This window comes from Polyergus mexicanus, unplaced genomic scaffold, assembly GCF_030449975.1.
Source record: "Polyergus mexicanus isolate NDT 795.1 unplaced genomic scaffold, iyPolMexi1.0 SCAF_3, whole genome shotgun sequence".
NCBI lineage: Eukaryota > Metazoa > Arthropoda > Insecta > Hymenoptera > Formicidae > Polyergus > Polyergus mexicanus.
This window is the reverse complement of record NW_027223323.1, coordinates 12,184,776-12,206,060: the sequence shown is the minus strand read 5'-3', so window position 1 is coordinate 12,206,060 and position 21,285 is coordinate 12,184,776. Positions and strand designations below refer to the sequence as shown.

Sequence of the window (21,285 nt, the reverse complement as noted above, 5' to 3'; positions counted from 1 at the left end):
ACGGAATCCTATTGCATTTACATGCGCGGCCACGGCTATACACAACGATATCTTATTAGGCGGCTTTCCCAAGCAGATGACGTCCAATAACAACGAGGGCTACGAAACAGCACGCGGTATGGATTACATAATTCTGATTTCTATTGGGATACGCGTAGAGCGTCTCTCCTCTCTTTTCTACGTGCCACGTGCATGAAAAACTCCTCCTTCTCGCTCGAATTAACGTCAGGTACGAGGTTAATCGACTCAGCTGTGACGATCTGAAGTGAACCAAGTACTGCGATATTTTCTCGATAATATATAGTTGATCGAAGAGTCACGTATTATATTAACAATTTCATATTATCTATTAAACGGATAGTCATCAGCTTTAATGATTTTATATAAGATTATTATGCAGGATGGAGAGGGGGGGGGGGGGGGAGCATTTATATTGAGACACCTAAATATCTAAAAAATAAAGCAAGATAGAAAGAAGTGTTTCGGACAAAAGTTGTTCGGTTCTAAGGGGATCGTAAGATGGTGCCATTAGTTTGATCTTAGGTGGAGGCGCTTCGGAGATTTCAATGTCAATCTTGTTTTTTTAAATAGAAACACCCCAATTTTTTTACATAAATCGATTCCTTGCAATATTCTGCATGAAAAGTTATAAAAGTATGATGGCCGAAAGTTTAATAGTTTACGAGATATTTTATACTTTATTTTATTACTTTACTTCGACATAATTTTACATAAACTATGAAATATCTCATAAAATTATTTATTTTGCAATAATATTACCTTAATAGTTTAAGTTTAAACTCAAAAAATGAGAGACATCAATTGGTGTAAAGAAAATAAAACAAGATTGACATTGAAATCTCCGAAGCGCCTCCACCCAAGATCAAGCTAAAATGGCACCATCTTATGACCCCCTTAGAATCGAACAACTTTTGTCTGAAACATTCCTTTCTATCTTTCTTTATTTTTTAGATATTTAGGTATCTCAATATAAATGCCCCACCCTGTATATAAAACATGTAATATGCTTATACGTAATAGAATTTGATGTATGAATTATTTTTTGTATATAATTCGTAGAAAATAGAACGATACACTATTTTGTAGATTATTTCTTTCGTGATAAAATTTCTATAAAAATTTTCTCTCTCTCTTATAATAGTTCCTTCTCTCGCTTTCTAGAAAAATCATTTTATTAAATTTTCATATATATAAGAGAAAATAATAAAGATATAATAAAATTATTTCTCAATTAAGAGAGAATAAAAAAAAAGATATTTTATTCAACTGTCACAAAATTAAAGAAAGAATTTTTTACTTTATTTTTATGACGATAATTACGGAATTTCTACAATTTTTCAACATTATCCTCCCTTAATATAATATTCTGACATTCCAATTAGTTTTCGCATTCGGTTGGTCGACTTATTCAACGGTATGTCCATATGCCAATGGGATTAGAATTAGAGTATTTATGTCGCACGTGCCGCAGAATGTAAGCAGTGGTAATTCATTTTGATGCCCGCTGACGTTTTAAACGCGGCACGACCGCATCGACACGCTCCGATTTCCATCGGAGACGCACGCCAATTTATGGTCATGTAATACGCGTGTAATTCGCGGTTATTTACACTTCGTTTCCCATCCATATGGCGAATTTTGTGATATCTTTCCGTTAAAAGCCCCCAAGCTTCAAATGAATATTTGAACGAATAACATACATGTACACGTACACGTATAAAATAGATTGACATTTGCAACAGAGAAAATTACAAATATTATTTCATTGTTTAAAAAAAAAATCAAGAGTACTTGTTTAAGATTATCGTGCGCGATAACAAAACAATTTCAAGAGTCTAGTTGTTTAGTCTTACGAAGGCAGTGCATAATTACTTCGCCAATCGTATCGGACAACATGTAATCCTGATAATTGCGAGAAATTAATTTGATTCGTACGTTGAAGATCCGACGTGTACAAAACAACCGCTATATTTGAATACCGCGCGAGTAACGATACGGTGAATGAATATCGCCCCCGTTTTTTGTTTATCCTCCTATGATCGCCGGTTAAGAGATTAAATGCGCGCGTGGCGACCGATGCTATCGGTTGATTTGTATGTACATCGGTATAACGCATCGCCGTACAATTTTTTCGTTCCCTGCCAGATCGTTACGAGCCGTACGTTGCATAAACGAGAGGCTACGGCTATCATTATACCGCGACACGCAAGCTTATTTCCACATAGTTTAACCGGTAATTTCAAAGTTTACGCGCCCAACATGGATTTCCTAGCGGAATCGCATATCTTCATCTGTTTCAGTGTAAATTGTTAGGAATTTGGTGAACGGGTATTTTGTAATTAAGCCGAGAATTTAGCAATTAATCGGATCACAAGATTGCTTTGCGCGATTTAGATTAAGTTCACGAGTGGATTGATATAAGATATATATACAGGGTGTCCAAGATCATTTGGGACAATACTCGTGTGCAGATAAAGCAGACTAAACTGAGTCGAAAAGTCATCTTTCATTTTTTTTTATAATGCTTAATAAAGGAGCTATTATTAAGCAAAGTCTGGCCAATCAGCGCCGATCTTTAGCCGAGCGTACGTCGGTGAACCGCGCGCCTGATAATATGCACACTTCACGGTGCGCGGCTCACTAACGTGCGTCCGGCTAAAGGTTGGCGCTGATTGACCAGACTTTACTTGCAGATAGAGCGGACCAAACTCCAGTGGAAAAGTCCTGTATCATTTTTAAAGTCTGGTGTCTATAAAGTCTGTCCCTACCTCCACTGATATTTTGGAAATGGCTCAAAATTATGAACAGCCACGAAATATATGTTCGGTCTTTTAAAGGGTCAGAGGGATTGTCCTCTCACAGGGATGCCCCAGGGAGACCCAATTCAAAAATTTCAAATGGAACCCTCCATAATATATTATTTGAAAGAGCATAAAAAAAGAATATTTTTGGCGTAAACCGGAGGTTAATACGTTGTTGACCCGTTCGGAAGTTATTTAGAGTCAAAGTTTGAAAAGGCCAAAAAATCGTTACTCCCATTTGGAAAATACTAAAAAGACGTTCGAAGTGTGAAAGTGTTCGGTTTTTTAAGTTCTTTGGATAAAAAAATTCAGATTTGATTTTGATTTTTTTTAAAGGGTACGCAAAAAACTACTAAATTCAAGAGAATGTCAAAAAGTTTTTTTTTTTTTTGTTGTAAAACTAAAGTCAAATCTGGATTCTTTTATGGAAAAGACTTGAAAAGATGAAAACTTTTACATTTCGAACATTTTTTTAGAATTTTCCGAATGGGAGTAACGATTTTTTGAAAATTAGCCGTTTTGAACTTTAACCTCAAATAATTCCTAAACGTGTCAACGTATCAATCTCCGGTTTGCACTAAAAATTTTCTTTTTTATAACCTTCAAATGATATATTATAATATGGAGAATTCTATTCAAAATTTTTGAATTGGGGTCTCTGTGGAGCACCCCCTTGAGGGGACAACTCCCCAACCCTCTTAAAAGAGTAGTTCCTCGAAATGGTCGAACACGTATTTCGCGGATTTTCATACTTTTGAGCCGTTTCCAAAATATAGGGGATGGAGACAGACATTCTGTATACATATATACAATATATATCCAGTTTTTGTTTTAATATTTTACACAATAAAAAAATATACTCTCTTTTTTAAATTCCCTATGGAAATAAAAGAGAGTCGGTGAAAAGAAAGCTCGACGGATTTTAATTAAAATTTACCACGAGTCTGTATATTTTTCGTAATAATTTTATCTCGATGTTTGTCGACTTCGACATACTTTCCGAGTATAATATTTTGAAAATAGGAAGAAAAAGAATGTTATAACAAACATTATTATTCCGGAATTAAACAATTAAAATAAAAATTGATGATAAAATTTGATCAAATAATAGTTTTGAATGTTTAACGTAAAATCGGATTAATAACGTTAAACATACAAGAGTAAAAATGAATAAAATAATTGTCAAAAATTGACGAAAATTTATTTTCGATGCAAAATCGTTGGCCAATCTGCAACGACTATCGCTATAAGTTAATTCGCGCGATCATATTTGCGATTGTCGTAAACAACAGATGTTTAATTAAACGAACATATTCGCCGAGACAATACGACCGCCGAAGGGCGAGCTTGTTTACTGACTGCACACAAAACGCATGGCAAATTGATAAACGCATCCGGCGCTTTGTATATGCCCGCTGTCGATATACTGTAATTGACGTTTGACTTCCTGCTGGATTCGCGAGCAAATAACGTTCCGATGGATATCCATTTCATTCGTGATGGCTCGCATGATAAAATTCACGAGTGCGTGAGCGGCACTTGAAACGAATTACATATCGCGCGGCAATAATCTCCGGGATTGATTCCGATCAAAATTTCCACGTATCGTACGCACCCCAGCTATCCACCCAGGAACGCTTAAAAAGCGTGCGACCAGTTCTTCTGGTCCATTACGTAACCAAAACATTTTTTTTACAAACATATCTTCTTCCTCGTCGTATCTTCATGTCTGAAGAGTCGTGACATTATGGTCATGTACAGTCGCGAATCACCGTCGTCCAACGTTGGCGGTCTTCCGCCTCTCGGAGATTCTTTTGCAATGGTTGGCCTGTGATATCTTTTATTTGATCTAGCCAGCGCGATAGAGAACGGCCTCTTGGTCTCCTCCCTTCAACCTTCCCCTGCACTATCAGCTTTTCTAAACTGTTCTGTTTCTTCGTGTGATGTGACCAAAGTATTGGAGAACTCGTCTGCGGCATATAGTGGACAGTCGGTCGGTGATGTTAAGTTCATTAAGAATTGACAGGTTCGTTCTTCTTGCCATCCCAGGGATGCCTAGCATCCGTCTCCAGCACCACATCTCAAACGCATCTATGCGGTGTCTGTCCGCCGCCTTGATGGTCCATGCCTCCGCTCCGTATGAAAATATAGAGAACACCAGGGATCGCACCAGGGCTATCTTTGTGTTCTTTGTTATTTGTTTGTCTACCCATATTCTCCTGAGTTGCGCCATGGCTGTTCACGACATTGTTATACGCCTTCTTATCTCCGCTTCGCTTCTTCCTATGCTGATAATTAAAGATCCCAAGTAGATAAACTCACTGACCGTTTCCATGTCTGGGAGTACATTGTTCCGTTGTATCGTGTTGCCCCTGTCAATCAACATGAGTTTCGTCTTCTCCAGGTTGATAAATTATAAACATATAATTACATCTAATATAATCTCCGATAGTGAAAAAAAATATATATTGTATGAAAGTAAAAACTAAATATTTTCCAATATCATGATATTTCGTACGAATATAATAATATTGCATCGTGAGTATAATAACTGCATCAAGCCGGGCAGCGGCAGAGACATAATTAAAGAGTAGATAACGAAAGAAAGAAAAAAATGCAAAGTACCCCCCCACGTGCAGGCGATAAAAACGTGGCCAAACCTCGCGCGCCACAGGGGAGCGAAAAGAGACGGGGGGTGAGGGGTTGGAGGGCCCACGAATCTCGATGATGATCTCTCGAGAGGGGTGGCATCGCGCCAGGCGGGATGGATGACGCATGACTCACAAAATGCCCACTGTCCCGCACACCCCTCCGATTACCATTGTGATGCCATTGTATACGCATACCTATAATATATACGTGCCATTCGAACCGTGGCCCTCGAAACTTGGCCATTATGTCGATGCTTCCGCATACGATGGAATTGCGGTTACAGCGTACGACTCCATTCAGACAGATTATGTGCTCGATAACGTCTATTTGGCGCAAACATGATACTCTCTCTCTCTCTCTCTCTCTTTTCTGTGCCGCCGCTCGACATTGGTAATCGGATTGATTTAATAAAGCGTATGCAGCAGGAAGCATGCGGCGCGTGCCGCGTTCCATTACGGGCTGCGGCGGAAATTGACATCGCACTCTCTTTCTTATGGAATATAAAACCGCGTTGAATTCCCAAGTATAATGTGGGATATTGCAAGCCCGCGTAAAGTTTTCATCTATCAGTTTTCCAACAAACTGCTCAAAATGAAAGGAAAAAATTGAATCCAATGCAATGCAAGAAAAAGAAAATGAAAAATTTTCTCGCCTTCCTATATAAGATGAAGTTAAATATTTCTCCTTATTTTCCACTTTATTTATTTTGTTTTTATAATCTTTCTCTCTCTTTCAAGATTTGTTTTCTTTTTTTTTAAATTTGAAAAATATGAAAAATATTATATTAAAAAAAATTATTTAAAAAATACACGAACGCAATATAATTTATATATATTCATATATATATCGCAAAGATTAAATCAAAACATATTACACGAACAATCTGTATAATTATTTTATTTAAAAATTATAAATTGTATATGAAAAAAAAAGAAAAGAAAAGAACTCTTACGACAAAATATTTCAAAACTTTATATTAAAATTCCAAGAAATTCCAATGATAAAAATCACAATATCTATCATCAATTAACATTCCCTCGCGTTTCCGACGATGCAATTCGAAACCGCTGATGTAGAGATAAATTAATCCAGGGCCGCTCTCTCTCTCTCTCTCAATGAACGAGCTAAAGCTTCAACTGAAAAGTCGGACGTTTAAAACGTCAGTTGAATCACCAATTTCTCCCGTCATTCCGTCACATTCCGATGACGGCGATGATGTTACAGCGAATAACGCGTCTCGAGCCTCGTGCTGATTCTCGTACGCGTTTACAACCTCTTCCCTCGTCCCCCCACCCCTCCATCCATCCCCCCCCCCAACATCAAGAAGCCGCCTCTAGCACGCTGCTCGCGCGAGATAAGGTCGCTCTGGCTTCTTAATTGCTCGTTTCCTGTCTAGAAAAGGCTCCTTTGCCTCGCCTCGGCTTCGTCTTTGACTCGAGTCTGACTCGATCAACCTTCCCTAGACAGCGTTCTCGGTACCGAGGGAACACATTAAGATACTCTTAAAATTATAGATCATAGAATGTTTATGCGATAATATCGAAATAACGATAGCTTTGATATTTACATCGCGAATTCAAATATTTTGTCGAGAGATCGACATTTTGTCTCTTTTTTAAAAAAAATTCTAATTCTTAGTGTATGTAATTTCTGTAATAAATAGATAATTTTCTATGAATATACATTATTTTGCTTTATGGACGATTAAAATTTCTCGTATAATTACAAAACTTGAATGTTCAATTTGTAATCTCGTTAAATCTACGAAATATTATCTCGGAGAAAATTCAATAAATCGCGTTATTTTTCTCAATTTCTTTCATCGGCCGCGGATGGAAGAAACCGTAAGTTTGCGTAAATCGCAATTACACGTTATCCCCGCGAAACCGGTTCGATCGCGTGCCAAGGCACGTACGACGAACTCTTGACACAGTCGTGTCCGCTCGCTCGAAATATCATCACGTCCATAAATACGGACGTTATACGAAAGGACGGATGATGCATTTTCGGAATAATCTCCAATTTCATTCTTCCAAACAATCCCCCGTTATTTTCATCATGGTCCCCCCATAGATCGTTTAAAATTTCCGATAATTCACCCTCTCAACGATTCCACTTCGACGCTTTGTTACCGTCACAGAAATCTAGATAAAGTATAATTCTGTAACTATCTTATTTTTGAGGAAAACTCGAGCAATTTTCAGATGTAATCGAGCGAAATATCAATTCCCGTGTAATATTTACATGGTCAAAAAATTGTATAAAGAAGTTGCTTTAATATATGTTTTTTTTTGTATTGTTATATATTTTTAATGTATTAATTATAAGCTTCTAATATATTTTTATTACTTATTATTCTAATGTATTTTTTTATTACTTATAAGCTTTTAATGTATTACTTATAAACTTCTCTTATGAGAGAGAGAGAGAGAGAGAGAGAGAGAGAGAGAGAGAGAGAGAGAGAGAGAGAGTGAAATAATATTAACACAATAATTTAATATAATAGGAGAGAGAACTATATATTTATATTTTTATTGCTACTTGTTTGTATGAAAATTGAGGCCAGCGTTTCGACATACGAAAAGTGTAGTAAACTTTGAAAGATTTATGAAGTCGCGATAAAATATGATACAACGGGTATATTATCTAAGGCCTGCGGTTATCGTCAAGAAGCATTGGCTACCGGGGCCTTTCAGCGTCTTGAAGAAAGATTTAATAGAGCGAAGGATAGACTCTAATGTGCATCATTGTGTCGTCGCTGTTTAACTAAGGATTGATAAATAAAAACTCGTCGAAGCAGAAAAACATTTCAATTATATCTTAGCTGAAAGCTAATCAATTTCAAAGATAACATACAATAAAAAATTTCTTCACTATTCCCTTTCGAGATTATTTTACGTTCTTTATTTAATGGTAGTTGTTTAGAATTGCTCTTTAGAGATACGCGTTGGTAATTATAGCCGTAAAATATAATTTCTCAACAATATATTTCGACCACTCCTTTCTAAATATTTATACGCATATTTTATCGTAGATAAAAAAATTAAGTATAATTTTTTTTGGACTTATAATAGAATTAATATTTTATTAAATACATACATTTTGTTTTATATTAGACTGAATATGTATAATTAATTAATATTTTTTTTATCGTTTTCTATTTTTATACGCAAGAATTTATTCAATAATTGATTAATGATTGATCCCGATTAATGATGATTCCGAAGACCAAGATATTGTGAGAGAGGAGAGGGAGAGGGAGAGGGAGAGGAAGGGGGAGAGAGACAGACAGACAGACAGACAGACAGACAGACAGACAGAGACAGACAGACAGAGACAGACAGGCAGAGACAGAGACAGAGACAGAGACAGAGACAGACAGACAGACAGACAAAGACAGACAGACAGAGATAAAGACAGACAGACAGACAGACAGACAGACAGACAGACAGACAGAGACAGACAGACAGATAGAGATAAAGACAGACAGACAGACAAAGACAGACAGAGACAGACAGAGAGAAAGAGTACTCCGTCTTATCATTCGCTGTTATTAGCGCTTTAAAAGGCTGCGATAAATGAGTCATTTCCATAACATAATGTCTCGCGACAATGAAAAAAAAAGGAGAAATCAGTCAGATTACAGATTTGCATACGTGTCTAGAACTTGGCTCAATCAAACAATTTGCATAGCATTTTCGTTGACGCGATAAGAAACGGGTTTTGAACGCTGGTCATTTTGTATCCGCGTTGTTGCATATGTCTCAGTTATCCTTTCGAGGATCGATGGCCTTAATGAGGCGCCTATCGCTCACGGACACGCGGTTATCTCCGCTCCTCGCTCTTACTTTCTCTTCCCTCTCTCGTACAAAGTGGTAGATGCTACTAAATGAACCGCTTCACTAATCACCGTACAAAGTTACGCGTTCATATTACGCATCGTGTAACGATTATCATTAACGGTTATTAATGACATATCTGGTTTCGACGACTGCTCATCAGGACATTGTAGAAAAAAACCGTTTGAAACATCACGAAACAAAAGGAGATTAATACTTCAGAAAGCCAATACATTTTAAGGAAGCAAGTACAAGTAGACTGTATTAATTTAAGGATGTCTTGGCTGTAGCAAAAATAGTAGCAAAAAACTATCAAAATTTAAAAAAAAACATATTTCTTATGTTTATACTATTTGAAAAATCAAATAAAATCCGGAATATAATAAAAGTTAAAGTATCACAAAATAATATGATTTTTAATATGGTTTTTGTAAAAGAAAATAGTTATAATTAATATTTTTCCTAATCTATAATAAACTTTTGATCGTATCCCCTGAATATTCCCTGAAATTAACTGCAAGAAAACAAAACAAAAAAAAACAATAAACAAAAAAGAAACGAATAATTTGCAGAAAGAGAGACATAGATAATATTTTTCTACATTTTTTGACAAATATTTTTTAAATGAGTAAGTGGATCTAAATCAAGCTTTGCATAAATATTTATTAGTTTTTTTTTAATATATGCGAAAATTTTTATTTCGTTGGCAATGTTTTTTCCTTGTCAAATTTAAAAATTAAATAATTTCCAAACCGTTAAGAAAATTGTGCTCAAGTTTTGCATAGATACCCCGAAGAAATAATATAACAATCTACGAAATTTTCGCGCTTTTCGTCAATGTGTTGTTCAACATACATTTTTAAAAATATCCTACGAAATTTCCGCTTAAATCGATCTCAATTTTCTATTCTCGCTCGTATCGAATTCCAGTAACGTAATTTTTGCCGCTCCGTAACATCTAACATAAGCCGTGGGCGGTGACACGCACGAGAATGCCCGTATCCTTCTTAACTTTATTGTATCGCGGTGTTATCGGTATCGCGCGCGAGCCTTCGCGGAAACGAGGAATAATGAAATAGAATGGGCCATTGTGTAATAGCAACGACGATATCGCTACACAAGGCGATATTCCCGAAATATGCGATGTTGTTCTAGGATCAGAATACTCGAGCATTCTCAAGTGTTTCTTCTCTCAAATGATTCTCTATGAAAAGAAGCGTTAGCGCACCTCTGTAAAATTAGTATTTCGTTTTTAGAGTTAAGTTACGAGTTTTGATGTTAAGACAACGTGAAAATTATAATTAAAAACGAATGTATTATTAAATACGTACTATGTTAAATATTAATTAGAAAAATATTTTAAAGTATTATTATTATTAGTTATTTTTGTAATTTTTAATCCTACTTTCCTTCTTCCATTCTCTAAAAATACTTAGCTAAAGAACGCAACAGAGTATTTGCTTGCGAATAAATATTGTATATAGGGTGATCCAGAACGTTCCAGCCAGACTTTGAGATCTTATAGAAAATTTAATTGTGAACAAAGAATTTCCTATAAACATGGATCGAAAAATGCTTTCTTAAGAAGTTATCGCTCAAAAACCTTTGATGTAAAGGAAGAGCAAAAGGTGAAAAAAAAAAAAATGAAATAAAAAGACAATTAAACTTAATAAATTTCTTGAAAAAACGATAAAAATAAAAAATAAAAATCTTTTTCTTTTGTGAAAATAAAAGAAATTTTTTTAAACTAAAATAGCACGTAATAGTAGAAAATAAATAAAGACGTGAAAAAACTAACTACAATAGTTTCAAAATGTCCCCCCCCCCCTAGCTCCAATACACTTTCGGCATCGAGTGATGATCGATCTAGTCGCTTTTTACGGATTTCCTCCTGATTCAATTTTAATCGATCTAACAATAAGTAACAAAAGCACTTTTTGTACCTTTGAAACTGGTTATATCAAAATCTATGGAACGTACAACAATCATTTTGATCTCATTTGAAAGATAATTTAATTTTCTACAACTTTTGTTTCGATACTTTTTGTTAAAAGACGCACATTTTCCATGATATTTGGAAAAATGTGTAAAATAATCACGATTTCATAGGTTTTTGAAGCGATAACTTCTTAGGAAAGCATTTTTCGACCCATGTTTATGGGAAATTTTTTGTTCAGAATTAAATTTCCTATAAGATCTCAAAGTCTGGCTGGAACGTTCGGGGCTACTCTGTATATATATATAGATAAGAAAAATTAAATGCCAGGAATTTAATAATATCAGTGTTGACGTCATAATATTTCCTGTGTATCGTGATTAATTTAACGATAACTTCCGCGATCCAGTACATTTGAAATATTAAAAAAAAAAAAAAATGATATAGCACGTACTACTTTCCACATTTAAAAATCTAGTTCCTTAATTCATCGATTTGTACCTATCGTGTTTAATGTTACGGCGATACCGGACGAGTGTTTCATTGAAAGGACTACGCTTCTAGTATCCATAAGTCACGTTTAAAGCCGCTGTGACTGGGCATTCATTTCCATAACTGTACCCGCCACTCCGATACGATGATCCGATAATTCTTCGAGCGAAACGTCCACACGCAGCGTAAGAAGAAACGGAAAAGATCGAGCGAATCAACCGTTAACGACGTAAGTCTTTCACCGATGAGATATATAAGAAGAGCATCCAATCGCACAAATCTGTTACTGCAATATCCCGCATAGTATATTTAATTACTTCCGTATCAGTGATCTTAGATAGTGGCAAACTGCGCGTATAATTGCGAAGTGTCATAGATTTTTATATTATTTAATTTTTTATTACGCATAAAATACGTATTTTATACTTTTCTGTATAAAATTTTACTGGAATAAATGAATCGGAGCAATAATTAACAAGACTGTAATTATACTCAAAATTACACATTAGCTATAATTGCATAATTAGAGATTTAAACAAACTAAAATAAATAATTGCTCAATAAACAATGTAAAAAAAAAAAAAAAAAATTGGTCGATGTAATGAAATTATTAGTTTATATGGAAAATGTAATTGATCGTCGAATATCGTGATAATTAACGTAAAAACCAATTACAATATTAGAAACACTGCGAGTTCGTATTATTCCACGGCGCGATTAAAATGATTAGGATAGCGACAAACGTGTTGCTAATAAGGGTCAGAACACCGCTACTAGACGCTGCTCTACACACTAAAAGTGCGATACACAGTACTTTGATTCATTATTAGAGGGGTCCCAGGAGAGAACGAGAAGAGGGCTAGAGAAAAAGGAGACAAGACGACGACACTCGTGTAGACTGGCAGCTGCTGCAACCAGCACGCGTGAACGCGTACAAGGAGAACGAGATGAAAGAAAGGGGAGGAGGGAGGGGGGGGAGAGAGAGAGATGAGGGAGGAGTAAGTGAAATGATAGAGAGGAGAGGAGAAGGAATAGTCGGAGATATCGCGAACACACAGTCATTTGTTCTCGACTAATGTGTTAATATACGAAATGTATGTATCTCGTTATCTTTGCTTTACAAAGACTGAAGAGTCGATTTCTGACATCCTTCTCTTTTTATCATATTTTTTATTATATTTATTTTTCATCAATTTAGGAGAGCCTTTCTTGAAAAGGCTTTTCAATTTACAAAATTGATAAAATTTCGTTGAAAATATTAATATAATCGTATTTCAGATTAAATACTGTTATTTGACATATATTGAAAAAACTTTCGAACACATTTTCTGTTAAAGACAAATTTAAATTTCTTTCTTGGATGAAAAACTTGTTGCAATAAATACGAGATATCCCATAGACAGCGCGGTCTCTTCTCGTACCCGGCATAAGCGGGAGATTCATCGGGAAAATATCAGCGAATGTAATCTCAAACGCTGGAATGCGACACGAAGCTGGCTATCGAAGCTAATCAAGGATAAATAAAGCGTGGAATTAAAAAAAAAAAGGAAAAATGCGCGAAGTGCGAATTATATCTATGTCGTCATACGAAGTAAGACGACGCGACGTGAAGACTGTTTATGCTCGGGGGGACAGTGGCCCATTGCCCCTGTTCGAATATGCACAAAGCTTATTGAAGTGATAAGGGAACAAGATAAAGAGATAAGATTCTCGTTATATGTTTCAATCAATCGTAAACTTTAAAATGTAATTCAAATTTTCTTGCTTGCATGTGAAATAGAAATCAATTTCATTTTACGTTAAATACACGTGTATGATATCTTCAATAATACAGGCATAAATAATAGAAAGAAAGAAAAAAAAGAATCTGGTATTTTGTATATATTGGATGATTGCATAAGTTTGTGCCCGATTTTCATAGATGGCATTAAGTTACTGCATGGCGGAGTTCTATTGTTTTCGCGTGGTAATTGTTGCTTACATCGAATAGATGACGTTGTCTTATGTCAATTTAGCGTCAGACATTGTTCAGATAAGTCCATTTGTGCATAAGAGAAATCATTAAAAATGGAGAACGAAAGGTGCATTTGCGGCATGTAATGCTATATGAATTTCGGAAAGGCGTGAGTGTTGGAATTGCACAAAAAAATATTCAAAGCGTTTATTTGGACCCCACTCCTGCTCTCCGAACAGTCAAAAAGTGGTTTGGCAGATTTCGAAATGGTGATTTCAACATGGAGGATCAACCCCGCTCTGGACGGCCTTCTGGCATTGATGATGACATTGTGCATGTCTTAGTGGAAAGAAATCCAAGGATTACAACTGAGGATATTGCTGAGAGGCTGAACATCGATAATTCAACCGCTTTTCGTCATTTAAAAAAGCTTGGATACATTTCCAAGCTTGATACGTGGGTGCCGCATCTCCTGACTGAAAAGAATAAGCTGCAGGAAAACTGCAGGAGTTGCAATGGGAAATTCTGCAGCACCCGCCATATTCTCCAGGTATTGCGCCTTCAGATTTTTATCTGTTCCGGTCTTTGCAGAATAGTTTAAATGGCAAGAATCTCAATTCCGAGGAAGCTGTCGAAAACCACCTTACAAACTTTTTTCAAGAAAAACCAAGTTCTTTCTTCAAAAATGGAATCGACAAGCTTATAGATCGTTGGAAAACCATTGTAGAAAAGAATGGAGACTATATAATTGATTAATAAAAGTGTTATCTCTAAAATATAATCTATTGAAGTTTATATTTAAATCGGGCACGAACTTATGCAATCACCCAATATAAAGAAAAAAGTAAGAGTAATCTGTATCCTTTCAAATACATAAACTTTTATAAAAGGCTATTTCGAAAATTTAACGCACTTTCAACATATGTCGCGTTTCCTATCGAAAACTTTGTCCTCCCTTTTCATTTCCCTAGGCAATAAATATTTCAAGCTAAATTGTTTTCCAAAGTTACATCCGAGCGATCGCCAAGTCATCTCGAATCACAAATAGAGAGGGAGAGATATTTGCCTTTATACCTGCGCCTTTATATCCCTAGGGATCACCCTTTTTGCCAATCTCATCCTCGAATCCCTTTACTACGTAAATCACTATTAAGAGTGACATTATAGCTTTGACAATTCTCTCTCGATTTTATAATTTTCTATGATTTTCTATTTATGTATTCTATATTATGTGTACCGCATTTATGCTCGTTAAACGAGCACTGTAACATAAATAAAGATTGATATGCGTCCAATGGCCTATGGTAAAGACAAAATATAAAATATATATTAATTAAAAATATTATTTTTTCCACTTATATATTTTTATTTATATAAATAAATATATAAATATAAATCCGATTTAATTTCATTTTATATAACGTATAAAAAGCTTTAAGATAAATAAAATTTCAACACATAATTCAATCTTCATTAATCTTAACAGTTTAATTGCAATTTTCATTCTTTATTATTGTCATAAATGTCTTTGAATCGATCACGTTAATTGCAAAAGTTCACGGATACGATAAAGAGGATAATAATTCATCTTTGCTGGCAAACAATTCCGGAAAACATTTACTTTCCTCCGCGAAATAAAAACGTATAGGGTTTTCAGTCGCTATCCGCCAACGATGGGATAATCGGATACCAAAAATTCTAGAAGGGTTAAATTTTCCATACATAGCCGTGTAAATAATCAAAGTACATGGCCATACGCGAATGAATATTTATGACGACGCGTCATGAATTATTATAATTCCGTTGGCGGTGAATGCACGACGGGTGAATACGTCTCGCCGCTTGTGGACATAATGGCTTAAATTAAGTTGAGCGGTTGATTTCCACCCCCCCGGGACGGGGCGATCGAGCATGTACATACTCCGGATTACGTAACAATCGTGAGACTTATGGGATCCGCGTCGCATTTATGCGTGTATCTCGATAGCGCGTTTTATAAACGTTTCGAGCTAAGTCATTCCTATCTGCGGGCAAATCGCACGTTTCTCTCAAAGCTGCCGTATAAATCGATCGTTGATACGACCGAGAAAGCTTAATGGAGTATGGATCATTTCGCGGTGTCGAATACCAACGAGTATATCCTCCTTCCCCCTCACTTCCCCCATTCTATTTATATATATATATTTTTTTTTTTTTTTTTTTTTTAACGTGATTACGTGCGGCAAAAGCGTTCTATGATTTATATATGCAAAATAGTGTCGTAAAATTGCAAATTCGTGTCTAGTTATACAGTCTAAAAGGGGTAGTAAAAACTAAAAGGTAAAGTGATGCAGTATGTAAGGTGTAACAAAACGCCCGTATCAGCAGTTTTTTGAGGAAACAACGCATTTTTGTGAAAAATGTTTCATGCAAAAGTTGTAGATCTTTAAGTGGCGCATTATATAATAATATTAGTATGATCTTGAAGAGCACCGTCAAGGTCATATAAAAATCACTTTGTATTTTTTAAATGGAACCCCCTATTTTCCATTACATATTCTTGTAGTTTACCTCGAGAGCTTTCCAAAACACTATAATAAAGTATTTTTTCATTATATTTTAATCTGACATATTTTGATATAAAAAATAAAATATTTCGGAAAATAATTAGTTTTCGATAATCTGACCGTAATGCTTTTATGTACAGAATAATGAGAGAGAGAGAGAGAAAGAGAGACAAGAAAATTGCTGATACGGGCGCTCTGTTACATCCTGTATATGTCGTAGCCAGATTATATAATCCGTCATTTTATAAAACGTCTAAACATTTTATAAAGTGCGGCCACATTCTCAAGTCATGGTTAAAAATGAAATATTTTGTGGCTAAGAATTTTAGTCTCTTTATAAAACCTTAACAAGCGACTCGCCGCATTGTCAAACGCAATGATTTGTACATTCTTTTAGATTCTGGCTGGTTCATTTCAATCATTTTATGAACTGTCTTTGTAAAACAGCCATTTATAGAAAATGAATAGGTAATTATGTATATTAATAGATAATTATTTCTAAATGCGAAAAAACTTGTATGAACACTCGTTGTATTTATCACTTATTGTATTTATAATTACTTGTATTTATTACAATTAAGATTTTATAAAAGTAACGTACATAAATAAAATTCTCGAAAATAATATTTAAAAACAATTAATAAAAAGAGATATAAGCGTAAAAAATATTTAAAAAAGAAATATTTATTAAGACTATTTTATCAAATGTAAGATAAAGCAAGATCGATAAAAACGTGCCGTTCATAAATTGATTGAAATGAACTAGCCAGAATGTAAAACAATGTACAAATCGTTGCGTTTGATGATGTGGCGAATCGCTTGTTAGCCTTTTATAAAAAGACTAAAATTCTTATTGTTAGTCAGATTGTAAAATATTTCATTTTCAATCACACTGAGAAAAAAAGCTTATTGATTTTTTGACTAAATTCGTCCAACTAGTTACCATTTCTTTGTATTTCTTTGATTGAAATATTTATGTATGTAAGTCAAATATACGTCATATTAGATTTAATATGTCGTATTTGACTTAAATATTTAAATAAAAGAAATACTTCAATTAAAGAAATACAAAGAAATAGTAATTAGTTGGACGTTTTTTTTCTCTCAGTGTATGATTTAAGAATGTGCCCGCACTTTATAAAATGCCTAAACGTTTTATATAAAAATATTGAATTATGTGATCTGGCTGCGATATATAGGGTGTCCCCAATTTAAGTGGTAAAAGGTTCAGGAACGTGTAGGGGACCGAAAAGCTAAGACAGAAAGTCCTTTAGAGGTTTGCTCGTTTTTGCTCCATTTTGGAGAAAATTACAAAAAAAGAAACAAAACAAGTTTTCGTTTTTTTACTTATTTTTTTACATTTTATTTATGTTATCATCTATTTAATGCAGATACTGTTCAAAATGCTGCCCTCTTGCAGCAATGCAAGCATTACATCTAGCACTGATCTCATTAATTGCAGCTAGACATTGTTCTAGTGATATTTGGTGCACTGCACCTATGATTCGGTCTCTTAATTGCTCTCTTGAATTGATTGGCACCGTAAAGGATAACATCAAGTGTTTACATATATATGGAACCTTTAAGCAGAAAGTTTATTCGGTGCCAATCAACTCAAGAGAGCAACCGACAATGAGAGATTGAATTTTTGCGATTTTCTCTAAAATGGAGCAAAAACGAGCAAACCTCTGAAGAACTTCTTGTCTTGGTTTTTCGGTCCCCTACACGCTCTTGAAATTTTGCCATTTAAATTGGGGACACCCTGTATATACGCTTCCCAACACAATAACCGATAGACAAGAATATAATACAAATAGCAATGCAATAATTTCCAAATAGCACATATATACGAGTTAATAATAAAAAAAAATATATTAAAGAAATAAATGTATATTAAACAAACTATTATTAGGGATGATTGTTTAGAGAGATACTGACTGACATCTCGCGTAAGATGAATCGATCTAGATGTTAAAGTATTGATGGCCTCAATTGTGGCGCAAAACTGCATTTTTGAGGAATTTCGCGACAGGTAATAAAATTTCAACTCGGATAAGACATGCTTATTGACATTGGCATTCTTCCCGTATATAAAGATTGCACAGTGTCGTTGAAAGTTAGAGCGTACCCGTTACACGTCCCACGACCAAACTCTGTTTCTTTCTCTCTCTCTCTCTCTCATCCTCGATAGTGCAGCCGTGTAACGAGCCGTAATCTCGCAGTAATTTACGAAATGACAGTCCATAAATATTTCGTCCGTAAATTGTGATTACGGGTTTGATCGACTCTCATTTCCCCTCCCGTCATACCTCTTTTTTCCGCTTTCGTACGCCTTAACTGTAACCACGGCCGCTGCATCGTTTGAGTTTAGCGAATCGCTAAAGGAGAACGGACACCGTTCGACGGAAATCAGAATATGGAACGCGCGGATACGCGCGTTTAGCGAGTAACGACTTCGCGGATTCTTTGAGGTATTTGATGAGAGAAAAGCCCAAGATCAACATACGCGCGAAATCGAACTTGAAGATTTTCATTAGCGTTCGATTAATTTTTACAGACTAGAAGATTCAATAAATTTTATATCACGCAAAAAAAAAAATAAAAAAAGACAGAATGTTTACTCAAATCTGGTGATTTTTATTTTTTTTTTAAATTCCCTGATTTTTCAGGTATTTCTCTTTAAAATTCTAGGTAATGTGGGGTTTTGTCAGGATAGCCCGTGTATAGGATGAGATAATATAAATTGAATTAAACAGACAAATAGGCAAGGAAGCCGTATGCTTTTATTGTGAACGATTTATTTGCGAGGATGTTGTCGCCTATTGCCCGTGTCGTATCTGTTATTGCCGATATCGCTGGATTCTCGCTCCGAGGCTCTTCTTATTGTTCTTGCGACGAGGAATCTTTTTGAGAGCGCTCTAAGACTCCGAAATCGCGGATATTTATATTATTTCTGCGCTAAGTGTATCCACGCTCCCTGAGGTCGAACCAATCGCCGGGCGATAAATAACAAAAATTTTATTTGTTAATTCGAACGTTCGAACGTGCGCTATGTCTCGAATCGAGCTCTTGTTGTCATATAATATCAATAAACAAACAATAACGTCCCGGACAAAACGCTTAGTCGATATATACCAGGTATATAAATATGAAACCGGAATTTGCCCATAGATTGCCCTAGCTGTCAATGTAGTTACCGTCAAACCGCGTCATTGGCGCCATTTTCTTGTTTTGACATCTGATAAAGATTTTCAACTCACAACAATACAAGTTTCATACAACAGCATAGTTTTTAATAGCGTTGAACATGTCGAATTTTGTGCCTGGAAACTACGATTTGCGGACAGCATTGTTTTTCTGTTACCATTTGAAGAAAACTGCTGCAGAATCGCATCGAATGCTTGTCGAAGCTTACGGTGAGCATGCTCTTGGTAAATCACAGTGCTTTGAGTAGTTTAAAAAATTCAAAAGGGCGATTTTGACGTGAGAAACGAAAAACGTGGAAGACCACCGATAAAGTTTGAAGACTGCTAAAACCTGGCGAAACTGTTAATACTGAACGCTACCGACAACAAATGATCGCTTTGAATCAAGCTTTGCGTGAAAAACGACCAGAATATCAAAAAAGGCAACACAAAGTGATTTTGCTTCATGATAATGCACCATCACACACAGCAAAACTGGTCAAAGAAACGATTGAGGCGTTTAGTTGGGAAATACTTTCACAAATTGTCAGAGAGATGGGAAAAATGTATAGCTAGCAATGGGCAATACTTCGAATATAATATTTTTTATCATTTTCATACAATAAACGTGTATTTTCTTTACAAAAATTCCGGTTTCATATTTATATACCTGGTATATATATATAAATTATATGCCTACAGTAAAGAAAATTTTTTAAAGATACAATAAAAAATATATATTATATATTCAATATTTTGTTAAGATATTGAATATATAGACAGAAATAAATACGTATTTACAATACAATATATTTTAAATATATATAAATGTATAGTTTAATATATATATATTTTTTTTTTTCAATTCCCCGAGTCTCGATAAAATTCCATAAGAATTCTGATTTTTCCAGATTAAAAAAAAAAGAAAGAAAGAAAGAAAGAAAGAAAAAATCCAAGCTTTCTATGTTCTTTTCTCAGGAGTAGAAAACACCTTGCAAGATCAGATAGAGCGAGAACTTTACCGTTTCTTCGAGAGGAGCGTGTAGGACTCCTTGGTCGCGGCGCAGATCCTCATCCGCATTTTGCGCACGGCCCTTTTGCGCACTCCTCCTTCGAGTACCGGCATCCAGATGAAGGGTCCCACTATTCCACCTTCACCTTCTCCTTTCGCTTCCACCCTCTGTCACGGTGACGGACGATTGTCGCGACGACACCTTGCCGATCACTTTGCGCCAAAGGCGCGTTCTCCGCCCCTCGACGACGACGACGTGGCCGGACCTCGCATTCGACTCACGTCGCGATCGGCATGACGCGATTAATCCTCCTCCCCCTCGGCCCCTTCCCACCTCCCCTGCCCTCGTCTCTCTTCGCGATGAGAAAAGGAGAAAGAGAAAGAACGCGCGAACAATAATTATTTCGTCCGCTCGGTTGATTTTTCCGTCGCAGTCGCGGGTGAATATAATTTATAATCGTCGAGCTCCTCCCCGTTGCTGTCCTCCCTTATCTCGAGGTCGACCGTCCTTCGCCGCTCGGCGATTCTCGCTGTTGATTCTCGTCCTCGTCTTCTTCTTGCTCTTGCGCTCTCGGCTCGAGAGTCCCCGCTCTGTACGCCTCTCGTCTATTCGATAACCATTATCGAGATAAGAGCGTTCTCCGTGCGCGCATGGCCCGCGGGCTCGAAAGTAGCTCTTTTGATGGATAGCGCGACGTCTCTCGTTGATTTCGTGTGCTTTTGGCACGCGATCCAAGATCCTATCATCGGAAGATAGTGATAGATTGCGCGCGACTTCGATCTGATTGCACGGACAATCTATATGTATATTCGAGTCTGATAGTACTCTGCGTTGATACCACTGCTT

The 21,285-nt window shown here is 35.8% G+C and overlaps 1 protein-coding gene across 6 annotated transcripts in view; it reads right to left on the bottom strand.

Moving 5' to 3' along the window:
- LOC138931953 (rap1 GTPase-activating protein 1) overlaps positions 1-21,285 on the bottom strand; it is a 123,082-nt gene that overhangs the window by 56,920 nt on the left and 44,877 nt on the right. Inside the window, exon 1 of one of the 6 annotated variants that reach the window (XM_070293288.1) lies at positions 20,449-20,763. The exons of the other annotated variants lie outside the window; for them this stretch is intronic. Coding sequence (XP_070149389.1) covers positions 20,449-20,552 — 104 coding nt within the window. The 5' untranslated portion in view covers positions 20,553-20,763. Of the gene's footprint in view, positions 1-20,448; positions 20,764-21,285 lie in introns of those variants that run through there. 6 annotated transcript variants of the gene reach the window in all.